Source organism: Nicotiana tabacum, chromosome 24 (assembly GCF_000715075.1).
Source record: "Nicotiana tabacum cultivar K326 chromosome 24, ASM71507v2, whole genome shotgun sequence".
NCBI classification, from domain to species: Eukaryota; Viridiplantae; Streptophyta; class Magnoliopsida; order Solanales; family Solanaceae; genus Nicotiana; species Nicotiana tabacum.
This window is the reverse complement of record NC_134103.1, coordinates 78,483,776-78,501,991: the sequence shown is the minus strand read 5'-3', so window position 1 is coordinate 78,501,991 and position 18,216 is coordinate 78,483,776. Positions and strand designations below refer to the sequence as shown.

The 18,216-nt window shown below is 35.4% G+C and overlaps 1 protein-coding gene across 4 annotated transcripts; it reads right to left on the bottom strand.

Annotated features, from left to right (window-relative positions):
- Positions 1-4,729: 4,729 nt before the first annotated feature.
- LOC107779557 (phospholipid-transporting ATPase 1) lies at positions 4,730-16,843 on the bottom strand. Of its 4 annotated transcripts, none has more exons than XM_075248414.1 (9): positions 16,570-16,843; positions 14,173-16,300; positions 12,209-12,560; positions 11,129-11,918; positions 10,889-11,012; positions 10,437-10,656; positions 7,156-7,614; positions 6,737-7,037; positions 4,730-5,150 (listed from the first exon to the last, which is right to left on the bottom strand). In XM_075248414.1, exons 2-8 carry the CDS (start codon positions 15,995-15,997, stop codon positions 6,836-6,838), a joined length of 3,972 nt encoding a protein of 1,323 aa, XP_075104515.1. In that variant the 5' UTR covers positions 15,998-16,300; positions 16,570-16,843; the 3' UTR covers positions 4,730-5,150; positions 6,737-6,835. The 4 variants fall into 4 exon arrangements, with proteins under 4 accessions (XP_075104515.1, XP_075104517.1, XP_075104516.1 ...); XM_075248416.1 differs by having other exon boundaries at positions 4,730-5,122; XM_075248415.1 differs by having other exon boundaries at positions 6,741-7,037.
- Positions 16,844-18,216: the final 1,373 nt, after the last annotated feature.

Sequence of the window (18,216 nt, the reverse complement as noted above, 5' to 3'; positions counted from 1 at the left end):
GGAAGGAATTCTAATGCACCAAAGGAAGTATGCCTTAGAACTCATTTCAGATATGGGGTTGTCCGAATCCAAACCAGCTAAGGTACCTTTAGAAGTCAATCAGAATCTTACAACACGTGAGTTTGATACTCAGTTTGGCATTGGTGATGATAAAGTTCTTGATGATCCTGGTGAATACCAAAGGTTGATTGGGAGACTTCTTTATTTGAATATGACTAGGACAGACATTGCTTTTGTAGTGAAATGTCTTAGCCAGTTAATGCATTGCCCCAAAGTGTTCCACATGGAGGCAACCATTAGGGTGGTCAAGTATGTGAAACAGTCACCTGGCCTTGGAGTTTTGCTATCTGCAGAGGCTTCTTCTCAGCTCACAGCCTTTTGTGATACTGATTGGGGTACTTGTCCAAATACCAGGAGGTCAATCACTGGATACTTAATCAAATTTGGTAATTCTATCATTTCATGGAAGCCCAAGAAATAAACAACCATATCAATAAGTTCAGCAGAAGCTGAATATCGCAGCTTGGCTTCGATAGTAGCTGAAGTTGTTGGGTGGCTTGTTTATTTGAGGAATTGGGAGTGCACATCCACACACACCTATATCCATGTTTTGTGATAGTAAATCTGTCATCCAGATAGCTGTTAATCCAGTGTTTCATGAACGCACCAAACATATTGATATCGGTTGTCATTTCATTAGAGAAAAGGTACAAATTGGCCTAGTTCAACTTTTCCATGTTCTTCATCAGACCAACCAGATGATATTTTCACCTAGGGGCTAGGCATCACACAACATCATTACCAATTATCCAAGCTAGGCATGAAGAATATCTTCATAGCGCCTAGCTTGAGGGGGGGTGTGAAGGAGTTAGCTACTTGCCTTGATGTACCATAGTTAGTTGTTGAGTCAGCTGAATAGGAAGTTAGTTAAAGTAGTTAATTATGTAATTAGTGGAAGTTTTGAGTGTACAGCTGGTTACCAGCTGTCAACAGCTGTCAGTCAGTTAGGGTACTTATATACATGTATATATAGTGGCTAGCTTACTCATTTTGTATACAATACAATTCATTCTAAAGATCAGTTTTGAGCTCAGCATGTGCTCACAATTTTCGTCCTCTATTTTTTCTCTTCTTCTGTGTTTCTAGAATTGATAATTCGATGTGTTTTGTCTCTTAGTTGATTTGTGCCTAGAGGCTGTTTCTTGATCACCTCTCTTAGCTGGTTTGTGAATTTCTGGCCACAATTCAACTCTTTGCTTAACTTTTCCATATCAACTGATGAGTTTTCCATTCATAGGGACTCCATATTAATTATGTATGATATTAATACTTGTAGCAACTAGGGGTGTTCATAAAAACACGAAAAATCGAATCCGATATTTTTTTGGTTTGGTTTGGTTTTGGTTTTGAATTTTAAAAATCGATTGAATTTGATTTGGTTTTAATTTCAATAAAAAAAATAAAAGAAAAAATTAGAACCAACCGACTATAGAAGTAGCTATTTAAAATTTATTATTAATAATCTAGTTCTTTGCCTTCCCTGGACCATACGTAAATGCGGGATATTTTGTGCGTCGGGCTGCCCTTCTTTTTTGCCTTTACGTTCTAGTTTGATTGGTAGTTTTCTTTTGTTAAATACAAGAATCTATTTCACGTTAAAAATAATATATTTTTAATTGAGTCCTTAAATTATTCATCACTATTTAATATAATTATTATCAATATATCTTAGTAAATGATAGATTTCTCAAATGAGCAATTGGTTTGATAGTGTTACATTGAAAATGTAGTCGCCGGAATATGTGTTTGATAGTGTATGTCTCAGATTTAAGAAAAAATCGACAAATAACCGGAAAACCCGAAAAATCGATAAAACCGACATAAACTGACATCAACCGAATCGATAAAGACCGACTTAATTGGTTTGGTTTGGTTCCAATATTTGAATAACCGACTTACTTGGTTTGGTTTCTTTTTAGGGAAAAAGTCCAAACCGATACATGAACACCCTTAGGAGCAGGGGCGGCCCAACCCTAAAACAAGTGAAACACTTGCTTTAGGCCCCAAAAATTTAAGGGCCCCAAAATTACTAGTATTCTCTATATATAGTAGTATATTATTTATATAATTATCTTTTATTATTGATAAATTCATTTCTTTAGTGTCATATTAATTTTTAATAACTCCATTTCTTCCTCTAATTAATATAACTAAAATAGTTTTCTGTCAATATTATTTTACTTTTTTCCTTAATTATATTTCTCTATTCATTAGTTGGTCACGTAACTATATCTAATAATCTAACTTATTATTTATTTTTCTTAGATAAATTATACTCTCTCCGTCCCAATTTATATGAAAGTGTTTGACTGGACATGAATTTTATGAAATAAAGGAAGGCTTTTGAAACTTGTAATCTTAAATAAATCATAGAAGTTTTTGGGCTAGAAATCATCTCATTAATGGTAAAAAGAAAAATCTAAAGTTGAATTGTTACCAAATATAGAAAGGGACTTACTAAAAAAAGGAATCATTTATGTTTTCTAGGTTCACCAATTTTAGTTGTGATGCAATCAACGTTAAATTCATTTAATTTTCTTTATTTTATAAAACTAAGTTCTCATTTTTTTTTAATTCTATATCCTCACTTGTCTAATTTTTTTAAAAATGATATTCATTATACATATATTTATATATATTAAGGTCTCTTATTAAGATTTTGCTTTAGGCCTCCGATGAGGTTGGGCCGCCCCTGCCGCTTGAGATAAGGGGCTTATGCCCCTGCTTGCATATTGTTTAACTATGATTAAGTGATATACATTTCACTTGGGATAAAAAAAATATTACAAATAGTTATACCATAATTTTATCTCAATCAAATATGGGATAAACTCATCTCAAATTCAATTTCGGGATTAATCATCCCTTAACTCTCGCACCAAACGAGACCGTAGTAGCAACTATAGCAAGAAGTCATGGACTGTGAGACAGTGGACTTATATATATGGAAAAGAAGAAAAGGCTAGGGGTTCGGAAAAATTAAGAAGCTTTCAAAGGATAAATTCTTTCTCACATTAGGAAAATGAAAGCCCATACGCACAAAAATATCGAGTAAATCTGATTTCCTGCAATGAGTGTACATTAAGAAAATGTAACAAACACACAAGCTACTGACGTTTGTAATATGTTGTCACCTTAATATCGTCATCCATGTGCCACTTGGCAAGTATTAAATGGTAGTTGCATTGCTGTTTAACTATAGATTAATTGGTAATGGTTTAGTCAAAAGTTGTGGGGTTGGGGATATCTTAATCCTTGCGAGTTTTTCTTTTATTTTTTTATTACATCAGTAGAAAGGGATGTGAAAAGGTAAAGAAAATGTTACGCTATTGATGGGAATTAAATGCTCCACATTTAATCGTAAAAGAAAACTCACCAAGTGAGCTCCCTCTCAACCTCTCTTTTATGTGGTTTTAGTGATTAGAAAGAAACAATCATAATAGAATCAAAAAATAATATATATTTTTTAAAAGAAAAAGAAGAAATTATTTGATAACTTCAAGAATTGATTAGCTACACAGTTTCTAATTGAAATGAAAAACTGTTAGAAGTGGATCTTACATACATTTGCTTACGTCTCAGTCAATTTATAACTGGCCACATCTAGCTAATGTCATTTTTACGTCAAGAAAACTAAATAAAGACGATATAATAAAAAGGATCCAACTCATCTAGACTTAGAGAGTGTTTGGAATGGCATTTAACCCGGTCAAATCAGTTTTTAAGCTCTTTTTAGCTTTTTTCAATGTTTGTCAAAGTTAAAAAATACTTAAAATAAATTTAAAAGCGCTTAAAACAAGCCAAAAGTAATAAGTTGACAACCTCAACTTAATACTTTTTGGCTTAAAAGTTATTTCTGTTTAAAACCCACTTTTTTTTAAGTCAATCCAACATCATGTGGTTGTCTATCCTCCATGTTCACACATGCAAACTAATGCCAAATGCTGATTTCTCTGCGAGAATTTTGCGATAAAACACTTTATTCGCACGCAGTGTTTAAATTACACTATACTATTACTATGATTAAGCCATAAGTTAAAGCAAAAATATGTTTTAATTACTTTTATGATTTAGTGATAACAGTATATATAAATACATGTATCATGTACTTATGGATTAATGTAAACACAAAGTGCGGATAAGTTTACAGTTTAATGCTATTAGTAAGAGTCTTTCTTCCTTAATCTAGTTTTTTCTATCTTCCTCATTATGACAGCGGATAGAGAGTATAAACATGAAGCATTGATATATACGTAGAAAACCACTAAATTTCGACAAATATAAGATTCTAAACCTTAAATTTCGGAAAAGTAAAGGATTTAATGCTAAGAACATGAAGGTGGGAACCCATCAAATTTAAATATTAGATCTGCCTCTAGTGACTATTACCATTTCTGAATAGAACCTGACATTGAGGTGCTGGAGAAAGACCTCAGTATTTACAAATAGTTGGAAAGGAGAAGGAGAAACAAATTATTAAGCTGAAGAAGAAATTGGTGAAAGGCTGACGCATAGACAAAAGGAACAGCACCTTATCATTATGCAGGCATATTTTAATCAAAGAATTTGATATGCTTGCATAATGATCAAGAAGAACAAAATATAGTCCAAAAAAAACCCCATGTTAAATCCAAAAATGTACATAACTTAAAGTATGCAGATGCACAGATTTTCAGATTAAATATGTTCATGAGTAATTTCTTTTTCCTTTAATTTGTTACAAGGGTAAGGATAAGAAACCTCAATCTTTACAGGTAAACTATGATACACTTGTATTACTCTCCTTGTCATTTCTTTTCTGTTTCTTTATACCGGAATCACTGGAGTTATGCTGAATATCTAACAAGCAGACTATCATTTTTCACTTCTTGGACACAGCCCAATGGTTATTAACAACAAATTACAAAAACCATCCCAAAACCTTCATTTGTCCCCCCGGCCCCTCGACCAAATCCTCTTCTGCTTTTCTCCAACTGTCTGACACACTTAGCTTTGAGTTAACCTAGCTCCCCTTTCTTTTTACATTGTCACTTCATTTCTTTCAGATTGTCACCAATTTCACCTGCTGACATTGAGTTGGGGTAGCTCATCTGAAGCATTTTTAAGATATCATAAGCACGTTCCACTCAGTATTACAAAATTTTGAAATAAGTTCTTCCATGGAGATAAACCTTTGCATAGCAAGTGTAAGATATCATGTATGAAGCAACCAAAGAATTCTCAGAACTTCACGCAGGCTACAGCTATAGCTAAAAAGTGACACATACCAAAAATAGCACAAATGCATTGAACACAAAAATATTCTACAGCACATATCACAACCAACATGATGGATTTTGGTTCACTTTTGACTGATGGCATTGTTGCAGTTGTTGCTGTTAAGAAAATGGAACTTGCGCCTAACCTCGAAATCTAACTCATGAGATGAGGATTATCCAAGACTTTTTTTTTTTTTGATAAGGTAAAGATTTTATTGATAAAAGTACCAAGATGGAACATAAAATTACACCTAAATCAGACAACACCTATAACAGCATACTTCCAGTTACAAATTGCTTAGCACATCCAAAAACTCCATATATTGATCTAGACTTTCAACTAAACATTTCAACTAGACATTCCTTATTGTCCAAGACTATAAGGAGGCAACATCTCATTCTCTCAACCAATGTGGGATACTAAAGTTAACACCCCTCCCCCGGGCATGCTCAAAGCTAGACATCTAGAGCATGGACAACAATAACATGGGGGGACAAACCAATAATTGGGATGGGTCCCGATTGATACTATGTTAAGAAAATGAAACTGGCACACAACTGAACTCTAATAGCGAGCTCTGAGATAAGGATTATCCAAGACTATACAAGGAGACAACAACCCATTCTCTCAATCAATAAGGACATTTAATACCCTCCACTGGCACAACCACTTCTAAACATCTAGTGCATAACATGGGGCTAACATGGGATAAACCAAGAATTGGAATGGGTCTGGATCTAATACTATGTTAAGAAAATGCAACTTGGACCTAACTCATCCCAAAAGTTAGCTTCATGAGGTGAGGATTGCCCACGACCATATAAGGACACAACAGCTCATTCCCTCAACCAATGTGGGACAATTAACAGTTGATGTCCCAGATTGCATGCTCTGTTCACTCTCCTCAGCCTCTCCCCCTCCCCCCAAAAGCACAAACAGACAAAAGCAAAACCTGTGACACATAAATTTTGCAGCCGTACAAAATTGAAGTTAGCACCAACTTCTTCAGCCCAATAGGTTTTTAACACTACTGTCTCACTTCTCTGGTTTCATATAAGATATATTTTGAGAAGGGTAGCATGTTAATGCCAGGAATCAGAAAGATGGCATTTGTAATTTTTAGCATTACTTTGAAGATACTTTTGGTTAACAAAAATTTAACACTATGGGAAAGGATGCTCAACTTCTTTATAACTGTTATTTTCACTCTAAAATTATCTGCATTAACTAGATGACAGTGAATATGGGAAGCTATACGAAACATTAGAGAAAAAATTCCTAATGAAGGTAGAGTTATCATTTACTTCCAACTCAAACAAAAAGGGAAGCTATAGGAAACAAAACGAGATCATACGCACTATACAAAAAGATAGACAGAAAAAAAAACTCTAGAAATGTCAGGAGAAAAATTACTTACCTACCTACTTCTAATCCTGCATGCCATGGGAAGCCAAATACAAGGTAACTCAAGGAAGCTACACCAAATTGGGGTGATTGACAACATAAACAGGAGACACTAGCTTTTATCATGATCTGGCTTAGACATAAAATAGCTGTGGCTTTTCCTCAGGATCTCTGCTTCTCTAGCTATCTGGGTGTCCGAAGGACAGAAAGTTTGATTTATAACCTTGACAATAAAGCGAGGAAGCAAAGCCAAAACTATAATAAGCAAAATTGAGAGCCAGTAAGTAGGTGATTTTGCCAATTGAAAGATTGTACTGCAAAAAGACAAAATAAAAAGTAAGTTAGTACCATGCAATAGACCTCCATTACTTTAAAATGCTCAAGAACCAATACTATAGGAATTCACATGGAAATTCACATGGAAATACTAACTTATAATTGGGAAAGACAGGTATCGAGTCCAGCACCACCAAGCAGCCATACGTGATAACAATTGACCCCCATATTGCCATGTGAGTAAATATTAACCATCGCTGCACATCCATTGCCAAGTGCATGTTCACAAGGATCGCAACAGCAATCGTCCACAAGCTACCCATACTCCATATGTCAATATCGCTCTGATCATAGATGAATAATGGTACATAAAAGAGAACAAGACTCTGCCACACTGTATCAATCATTGTGACCCAGAAGAGTTTCATGTTGTAACTCTCGTGTCTATAGCCAGCAGCATAGAGTTTTGGATACTTCAGTAGTGTCTTATGACTTAAGTCCTTGTCCAGAATACCAACGACTAAAGTAGGTATGGAAGTATAGATGAGAGAATAAAATACACTACTCCAATCTGTCAACGCAGATGTTGTAGAAAAAGCGGAGTACAATATGTACCTAAAAATACCAAGTATAAGAATAAGGTCAGATGACAAACTCATGATAATTTTAGTATTGTATCACCAAACATGAGAATTTAACAACAATTCAAAGAAGAGGTGACTCCAATGCATGAAAACATTATGGATTTGATAAATCAACAGGTTTTCAGCATGTAAGAAAAAAATCTTAAGAAGGCATCCTCAGCCTAGCAAGAAACTGTCAGAAAGCACAACTTATAAAGGGAAGAACCCATTCTCTCCATCGCAGTTTGCAGAGTTCCTTTTCTTAGTACTAAAATTTATTGATGATACCAAAGAACAGGGTATACAGAGATGGGTAGGTAAATCTCTCTTACTTGATTTTTCAGTCTTACTAAACATAAGGGGATGGATAATTCTTCACCTAAAGAAGAAAAACTAGTAAGTCTTCCTTCCCCATACTTTAACCAAGTATAGTTAAGAGTATCAGTTTCATTTCCATTGACCTAGAAATGCATATCAACGTCAATGCCACCCAGTATGACCCCCTCACATTAACCATCTGGAGATCAGCCCCAATGTTCTTGAGAAGCATGACAACAAAGAAGAAGCAGATAATTCAATATGCTTTCCACTCTCCTCACACATGAACTGCAAACTCACCTAAAATTCCCTTCCCTTTCTTAGGTCAAGAGACACTACTGTCAGAGAAAAGCCTCTTTTCTTGGATTGATGCCGCATTGTACGGTGATTCAGGCCAGCCCTTCTAAGCATCAAGCTATAGAATGAAAATCCGCCAGCATCAACTCCATAACCGCTTTCCACAGTGATATATTGAACATCAATAATCTTCTTATTCCTAGTTCCCTAATTTACAGGGACTTTTTATCTTCTTTCAATCTACTAAATGACACTTTCTCTCCCCCTCCTTTGCTTCACATAAGAAACCCTCATCATTTCTTATAAAAGAACAAGGTCCCCTACATGCAAAATAGGGACAAGTAATAGTATGCATGTATAGTAGATAATGTAGGCGTAAGTTATGTAATCCCCCCCCCCCCCAAAAGATAATGCCTCTTCCATCAACTCAACATTTATCCGAACATGTCGATTACCAGCTGCTCTGTCTTTACCTTTAAGTTTTTTTTCCTGAGCAGCCCCAAGTACGTTATCAGTAATGTTGTCACCAACATCCATAAAACCGTGCCAGAATATGAATAATTTTTACCTTCACCACTGGTACCATCAACAATTTCCGTATGTTCTGACACGTACTCCATAGCATCGAACATACCAACAGACATTATTACCCCACTAGTTTCCTTTCATTCTTTGAATTTCAGCATTTTAATTTTCTGCTCAAATGTCCGTTAAAGTTGACCACCATTAGTAGAAGAACTTGGCTTTAGCTTATCAACGCATTGTCAATGTGTCCCGAATCCTTTCAAGGTAAATATGGATTCCATAGAGGATACCAAGACTAGCTAAGATCTCGATGAAAGCACCATGACCAACCTCACCCCCAAAAGGAAATTGAATGCTACAATAAAGAGCATCGCATCATTGATAACTTTTCAGTGACGAATGAAGCAGCAATCGATAGTCAACACAAATATTAACTACCATTATCAACCAGCAGACCTCAAAACCCTTATTAAACAAGACACAACATTCAGCCATGACCCACTAAATAGCATCAGCAGACAAGCAGCAATTGATCTAACTTATAGCATCCTTAAGCACTTACTTGATCAAAAGAAAAAGTACTCCCTCCATTTCAATTTATGTGACGTACTTTGACTTGGCACGGAGTTCTAAAAAAAAAAGACTTTTGAAACTTGTGGTCTTTAAAGCTTAAAAGGTAAAAGTTTTGTGGGACCATAACATTTGTGTGGCTATAAAAGCTTCTCATTAAAGGTAAATGAAAAATTTTAAATTAAATTGTTTCCAAATATAGAAATGTTTTTGAACAGACTAATAAGGAAGTGTGTCACATAAACTGAAACGGAGGGAGTGACAATAACATCCTTAAACGCTTCCTTTGGTTCAGTATCTCTGCCACCAAAAGTCAAGCTTACAACCACCCCCTCTCAAAATTCCCCATTATATTGGAAGCTAAAACACACATGTATAGCAGCAGCATCTTCCAAACCCATCAGACTTCAGAATCTATACATCCTCATATTATTGAAAACAGTCCATCATCCCTCTTCTCAAACACACCGATGGTCTAACCTAGGGACGCTGTTTTTTGATTGGTAAATTTAATTTATTGATATTCAGCAAGTAGTACTTACAAGAGGAAGGCAGGAAGCTACATCACAAATTATGTTATGAACTTAAAAAATCAACCATGGCTTCTCTATCATTTGCAACTGCCATGTTACACCAAAAAAACAATAAAGCTGAACACCTATGTTTAATGCTAATTACACTATTGGCTTATAGCAGACCTAATGTGAGTTTTTTGACATCTCAAATGTTCAAGTGACAAAGCTTATATAGAGATTACAAGGTTCATTGACAAAGAAAATATACAAGGCGTATTAAACAAAAAAGTAGTTTAGATCAGGCATGAGCTTGGACAAAAAAGAAAGAAAATATCAGGCATGAGCTCCTTTCAAGCATGATATACACATTCAACTTGTTTAACAGTTATTTTAATGTTTTCTGAAGGTTCTATACTTTTTGGAACAATGCTTGTATACGGGAGTTTTCCTACATTAATAAAATTATTTATCCTATCAAAAAATGAGCCATTTTACTGTATATTTTCCTTTTCTCTTCAGAGGGACGGCAATGCATTTTTCCCAAATATCATACAAAAGAATGCAGATCCAAAGAGAAAAAAAAGTATACCAGAAAAGCATGAAAACAAAAACAGCATTTCTGTAGAAGTTGTAAAGAACCAAATAACCAACGCGCTGGTAATTCCAATGTCCGTGCACAAGGAGCAATCTTTTCAGAAACCGAAACTGTCCCATAGCAAAATCCGATGCCATCACTGCTTGCCGCCCTTCTTGACCACATATTCCAACACCAACATCCGCCATTTGGATCATTGAAACATCATTAGCCCCTGAGAAAGTTTTTAAAATTAGGTGCAAACAAATCCAGAAAATCATCCCATGAAATGCATCTTGCAAAACACCGATATAACACACACGAATAAACCTTAAAACATGAGTACTTAAAAAATAACCGCAAAACCTTATATGCACAAATCATATAATTGTGTTCCTCCAACAACCAACAAAAATTGACATAAGATTTCCCTTGTGCCGACAAGGCATTAGATATAGCGAACTCACCATCACCTATGGCTAGCGTCATATCATCTGTGCGGCTCTTTATTAGGTCAACAATTCCAGCCTTCTGCAAGGGCGCAACACGACAGCAAATCACAACCCTACATGATGTCGCAAGGTCGAATAGCTGCGGAAGCATGGCATTAACACATTAGGACTCAAGCTACACAGTAAAAGAGAGGCAACATATACCCGCAAAAGTGCATATTACCACAACAAAGCCTTAGAAGATATGCGTCATACCTCAGACTCGAGATCTTTCTCTAATATGTATACAAGACTATTCCCATCAATTATGAGTGCCAAAGATTTACCAGAAACACCTTCCTCTCCTGCATGCTGCTCTGGTAAATTAGATGACTTCATACTAACAGGAACTTCATGATAACCATTTTCTGCATCGCTCTGACATGTTAAGATTTGATTAAAACAACTTGCAGGCTTTACTCCAAATTTGGTCTTAGCATCAAAAAAAAGTCTCTTGCATTCGTTTTCTGAAGTGCCATTAATGATGATCCGCTGCATGTCTGAGGTCAAAAGTTTGCAAGACATACCAATTGAAATTGCTGTTTCTTGCTTATCTCCAGTAAGAACCCAAACCTTTATTCCTGCTTGGCGCAGAGACTCGATTGCCTCTGGTACGCCTTCTTGTAGTTTGTCCTCAATTGCGCTGGCCCCTAGTAGAGTTAAATTGCACTCAATAAGAGCTGCTGTTTGGCGCAATTTTGCTGATCTATCAGTCAAAGATGTGCTAGCATCTTCATACATGCATTGCCACTCTTCCAGTTCTTCTCCCGTGAGATTCCTTGCAGCAACAACCAGGGTCCGCAAACCTTCACATGAGTACTCATTCAAATGGTTAAGAGTGGTATTCTGTATGTCAGCATGGCTTTTGTGGTCTTTCCTTAAAATGCTAAACATTGAAGTATCAGCCCCTTTGACCAAAACTTTTACAGCATTGTTCGGGAATCTAATAACCACAGACATTCTTTTACGCACACTGTCAAACTCATGCAGTCCCAAGACATCCAATCTGCAGCGGCCAATATATCAGTCCACAATTCCCAAGGACAGAGAATGAACTATTGCTTAAAAAAGATTTACCACAACTAATTACAAATTAACACAGAAGAAAGCAAGAAAAGAAAAGGCGAAATTTAAGGAGAAAGAGGAAATTATGCTTTGGATGAAAAAGTTCCAGTGTCATAGATAGAATGCATAACATTTACTAGGCTAATCCACATTATTTAGTCAAGAAGTGCTAAATTGTACTCATGTGCAACTAACACCAAATTAGGAAATTTGAGAGAGACAGCCATCTACCTTAGTTTCTCACCATTGGCATCAATCACAATATGACCAGACGTTCGCTCACAAAGTGTATATCCATACGCAGAAGCAGCAGCAACTAGTGCTTGTTCGTCAGGAGATTCACCTTGATACTCAATGGTGCCAACATTGTCATGCACTTCATCCAGTATAGCACGTGACGATGAGCTATGGCTAAGAATAGGAATTACGGTATTACATGCTGCCAACGTCATAAAGAACTCGTGCGCAGCAACCCTCTCTTCCCCAGCTAGCTCGGTATGTAACAATTCCATAAGTTCAGAATCAGTAGGAATTTCTGACTTGAGCCTCAATCTTCGTCGACTTGAAGGGGCTTCTGTTGGTTCTGCACAAAAGATTACAGGAGTAATTGACTTGTCTGCAAGACGAGCATAGCTAGAGGAATAGAAACCTCAAAAGAAAAGAATCACGTAAAGTAATGATTTGCACTTCAATATTATTTAATCTGCAAAGATATGTATGACCACAATTTTCTATAATATAATGCATATTATTAACTAGCAGTAGTTAAATAAATAAGCATCATAGACCACATAAGACATAGAGGAGAAGAAATGAAGAAAAAGCAGCGTAATAAGAATTCCATAGTGTTTTACACTAACTATCCAAACAATGAGGACAGTAGACAAACCATAAATCTCATTGTCACTGCATTCTGTTGTCTCTGCTACTTTCCTATTCATGATAGAAGCCTTCAGGAGACTCAAGGAGAAGACAGCTAAAGGGGGTTAGATAAAATATTTCAAGGTTGGCAATAAAAGATAAGGACGGCCATTCACCTATTTTTCACAACTCAAATTAATTTAATTAATATCACAGCAAGACGGTGTTAACAAATATATGTACAACTAAACGTCTAAACCACAATGGTCTACAGATTATCCGAATCATATATACACGTGGGCAATCTCTTCACAGCTAAAGAATACATGAAATAGAACTGATACTTTGAGACATCTCTTTCAATTTTCAGGAATGTTAGAATATCAAGAGAATACGTGTCTAGATTTATACATGTCTGGCTTTATATGTCAAGATTCATCGTATTTGAGAAAGCAAAATCTATAGGATACTTTAGGAGATTCTCTATTTAATTAAAAAAAGTTAACTTACCCTATTAGCATAGATATTACTCCCTCCATCCCATTTTATATGGCCTTATTTGACTGGGCAGCACGGAGTTTAAGAAAGAAATACTTTTGAAACTTGTAGTCTAAATAAGCCATAGGCATGTTGTGTGAAATTTTTCTCTTTGGTGTAAAGTGAGAACTTATTGTAGTTTGATGAAAAAAGACAGTCACTGCATGATATCATCTCTAGGTACAAACTCTTTGAAGCCTTTGGACTACACAACAAAATGATAAAATTGTACAAGATTTGTATAGCTTGTGTGATTGCATTTGACAATGAAAGAGCTCTTTCCGCAATATCTAATAAACCCAAATGTAAGGTAAGGACAGGAACTGCATCAAGCAACGCTCAAACCAACTACGTGGCAGATTGGAGTTTTTGAAGCTGAAGTTATAAATTTGTTATTTAGTCATAGACATCTACTTTATAGTTTATACACTCCATAATGTGAGGTCACAATCAAGAAATTCAATAGGCAGCTGAACTTGCAAATAAAATGTTGATACAAACTCGCGATACAGCGCTATCTAGGGATGAACATTAACCATTTGACATTTCTGATGTAGTGAAATCAAAGATTAACTAACATCAACAATGAAAAAAAGACTACATTCTGCATTTCTATCTCTTTCTTTTAGTTTTTAAATAACCTCCTTGTCATGATGCATAATAGGTAAATATACTATTAGTATTCTATATCATTGACTGTATGTAGACTAATAATGCTAATAATGCTAATGATACAGTAATACAGGTTAAAAGAATCAAATTATGTTTTAAAAGTACATTGTGTGTGATAAACATACCTTCAAAATCTGTGTTTAATGATTCACCTGTAGCAGAAAGGGGTCTCCCATAGTTTTTTCCCCACACACTTGCTCTTTTGAATTCCATCTTATTTTCAGTAAGTGTTCCTGTTTTATCAGAAAAAACATAACGTATCTGACCCAAATCCTCATTGATATTCAAGGATCTGCACTGGAACCTTGAATTACTGTTAGTGTCATACATGTGCCTGTCTCCAATCATGAAATACGACTGTCCCAAGCGAACCAACTCCATGGTGATGTAGAGAGATATAGGTATCATTATCTGGAAAACTATGATGGAACTCAAAAAGGAGAAAAAAGTTTCCATAGGAATCCCATAATATCTATACTTTTTACCATTATGTGTCCCATCAAAGTAAATTTTCCGGTAATAAGGCAGGGTATCAAGCTGCTTCTCGTGTTGCTTCAGCCATATACACATTCCGGATGCTACTACCAAGCACATGACGAAAAGGAATACAGACAACCAAAGGGTTTCCCGGTTCATGTAGGTTTCCAACCTGCTTCTTTTAGAAGGAGATGCTGCACTGTTAAGCATAGCCTTGGTCTCCTGCCCAGCATAAACCGCCACTCCTATTGCCCATTCTGTGTTCTTCAGCTGACAACCACGTAAGATAATGTTTGATTGGCTGAGCGGAAACTTATGCCCATTCAACTCCATGTTGGCTGTGAACTCATAGATATTCCTGTTAGGCTGTTCACATCTGATAACTCCTGAAATTGACTCCACTTCACTGACTAATGAAGTTGTTTCTTGCCTAGCATACCTTGTCTTCAAGTTTGATTCACCATCTAGATTCATTGTTTGGATATAAGCAATCCCACTAGGATCACTTGTTCCTAACAACACCATGTCACAAGGAATCGTCTCATCAGCTAGGATCTTCACAACCTCACCAACCTTAATATTCTTCCATCGTTTTAACTGAAACTTGCCAAATTGAAGTACTAGAGTCTCCCGGTTATTCTCATTCCTGTCTGATCTGTGTCGTCGCCAATCCTCATAACCATCTTTTATAGCAGTCACAGAAAGCACAAAAAGAAGAGGAAATAGAGATACAGTTCTCCCGAAAACAGCAAGTGGTGGAAGCTGATTCAGAGCAGCAATAGCTAAAAAGTATAAATAAGCAACCCGGTGGAACTGAATGAAGAGATTTTTTGGCAAGAAACTTATTATTGTATATTTGCTAGTGCGGATCTCATTTCCAGTGAATTCAAACTGATCATTGGTCTTTTTTGGATCATTAACATGGATCAACCTAGCATTATTTCCATGTAACAAGTCATTCTCCAGCTGCATACTTTTCTGAAGAAGCCTCTGGGATTTGCTTAGCTTATCCTGGACACGAGACGAATCCCTGGACTCATCAAAATGTCCTTGAGATGACGTCCGGGTGGATGCTGCTCTAGATGAAGCCACCCTTGAAATATCACTGGATATTTCAAAGGTCGTTTGCTCGTGTGGATGGTCTTCTGTACCACCCCATGACACAAAGCGTTTTCTCTCTCGTGAGGGGCATTTCGACTGTAGCTCAGTTGTCCCCTTTCTAAGTGAAGAAGAATGCAGCCTAGAATTTCCTACACCTGATATATCATCTAGTGGTTGATTACTGTCCACCACCACCTCCTCCTTCAAATCACATAAATTGGTCCCCGGAGACTCATCCAAATCAGCAGAAGCTGATGCATTCTGGGGGAGACATCCCAACGAGCAGATCCCTAACGATGAATTATTATGATGACGAGGACTTGGTGCAGAAGAAAGCTCAGATGGCGACAGCAATGGCTTGCCGGAAGTCATAAATACACCTCCAATGAAATCACATTGGAGAATATCAAACTAAAACCCCGAGATTAATATTAAACCCCTAATTATCCCCAGATGGACTTCCAAAACGCATATTTTTAACCCCTGTTAGCTGAATTACTTACTTTGGTTTGCCATTGAAATGCCCTATAACCATAATACAAATCATCAACAAGGCCTTGTGTTCAATTGTATCCCAATATTGAGGGGTAGTTCTTTCTTAATCCTCAAAACGCCTTTGATTTTGCAGAAGTCAAGGAAATCCACCAAAAAAAAGATGATTTTTCCCCTGTAAATCTGTAATTTAATGAGGAAAAGAAAAACTGTTCAAATTGAATAAACAGTGATTAACTAGATCTCAAAAAGTGACATAATTGCAAATAAAAAGGATCAAATGCATTAAGCAATACGTAAATTTCCCGATAATAAAATCCAAAAGTGAAAATGACAGATCTAGAAATGGAGATCTCTTGAGTTTAGAATCACATATTGACATCTGATCAGCTTAATTTACAGAACGAAAAACAAAATCGAAAAAACTAAAAGGAAAACGCAAAAGTTAGAACCTGTTTTTATAGGAGAGAATAATATGCTGTCTGAAATTGAATTTTTATTGTTTTTGAACAATGGTGATGAAGACGGAGACGGAGATCGACCGGAAAGAGGAGAGAGAAAGTGTGTAGAGAGAGAGAGTGGAGGAGCAGAAATATTGGCTTTTATTTGGTTTTTCTTTTCTTTTCTTTTCTTTTCTTTTCTTAACTCGTCGGTCTCTGCCCTCCTCCCTTTTCCCCCACCGCTGTTACTCTTTATTTTTATTGAGTTTTATCTGTTTTCTAAACTATTGGAAGTTACAATATGCCCAATAGATAAAAGCACAAGCTCGTACTAAATGACGCAATTAGCCTTTGCTTTCTTCACAGTACCTCGTATTTTTTTTACTAGTCCTATGCTACTACTCTATCTCTATAACCATAATTTTCAAAAAACACATAAATATTATATTGAAATTATACTTGAGTTAAATAATGAAGGGTAAAGGAAAAAGTATAAGTTCCAACTCCCAACTCAAAAAAAGGAAGAAAATATGCCTATAGAAGTCCTTAATCATCTTAGTTGATATATTAACTTAAAATTTACTCTAATTTTATAATTTTATTATTTATATTTTACTGTTATCACGCCTTTTTTTTAGTCTTTGGACATGCATTTTAGACGTGTCCCCATATCAATGAGTACACATTTTTAAAAATTACATAATATTAGTATTATATAATTTGTTTGAGTAATAAATAAAAATTAAAGGAAAAGTGAAAGTTTAAAAAATAGGATTTTCAATCACATGTAGTTAGTTCACTAATGAAAGAAATCATGCCCCGCATAAGTCCTCATATGTCTTGTTGTGATTTTTGAGAACTTTATGTGAGAATATCTTATGAATATTATTGTTATGCATGTAATCTAATACTTAAGACAAACAAATAACACAAAAATACCTGTATTATGATTATGTAAAGTTTTGAATACTTTGATCTTTTTAGAGATTTACGAATAAAGAAATTGGCGCTATAACTCCTATGAATAAATTAAGTGACAATGTAAACAACAAAATTTGATATAATACTGTATAAACATATTAACTATAATCCTGAAAATGATGAACATGCGAGATCTCGAGATGAAAAATTATATACAATTATGGTGCGAAATAATCATGCATATATGCTTCAACCAACCGAAAAGCACTAAACATAATGCTAAAACATGAAAGCTTGAACTGACTGATATTAATGTCACAATGAAAATTTTGTAGCAATGAAGCATGAAAATATAAAGAGAAAAATCGAGTCAAGTAAGTATTGTAAATAAGTAAGCTATATTGTTTGAGATATTTACCTAGTTTTTTTACAATTTAAGACTATTAATAATCAAGTTTGTGGGAAATTTTTCTTTCGACTAAATATCTACTCATGCTAACAATAATACAAACTACAAAAGATAAGGGAAAAATTAATATCAATCGAATCCTATAAGGGTGGACATGGAAAGTATTATACTATGTTATGTAGCTTAAATTAAGGAATGATTTATATGAGGTAGTCCTAAAGGTTATGACCTCATACATAATTTAAATAAAGGGGAGATTAAATAAGTAAAATTTAATTTAATTTCAAACTCTTAAATATTAGCTAGGAGAATAATTAAATGACTATTTT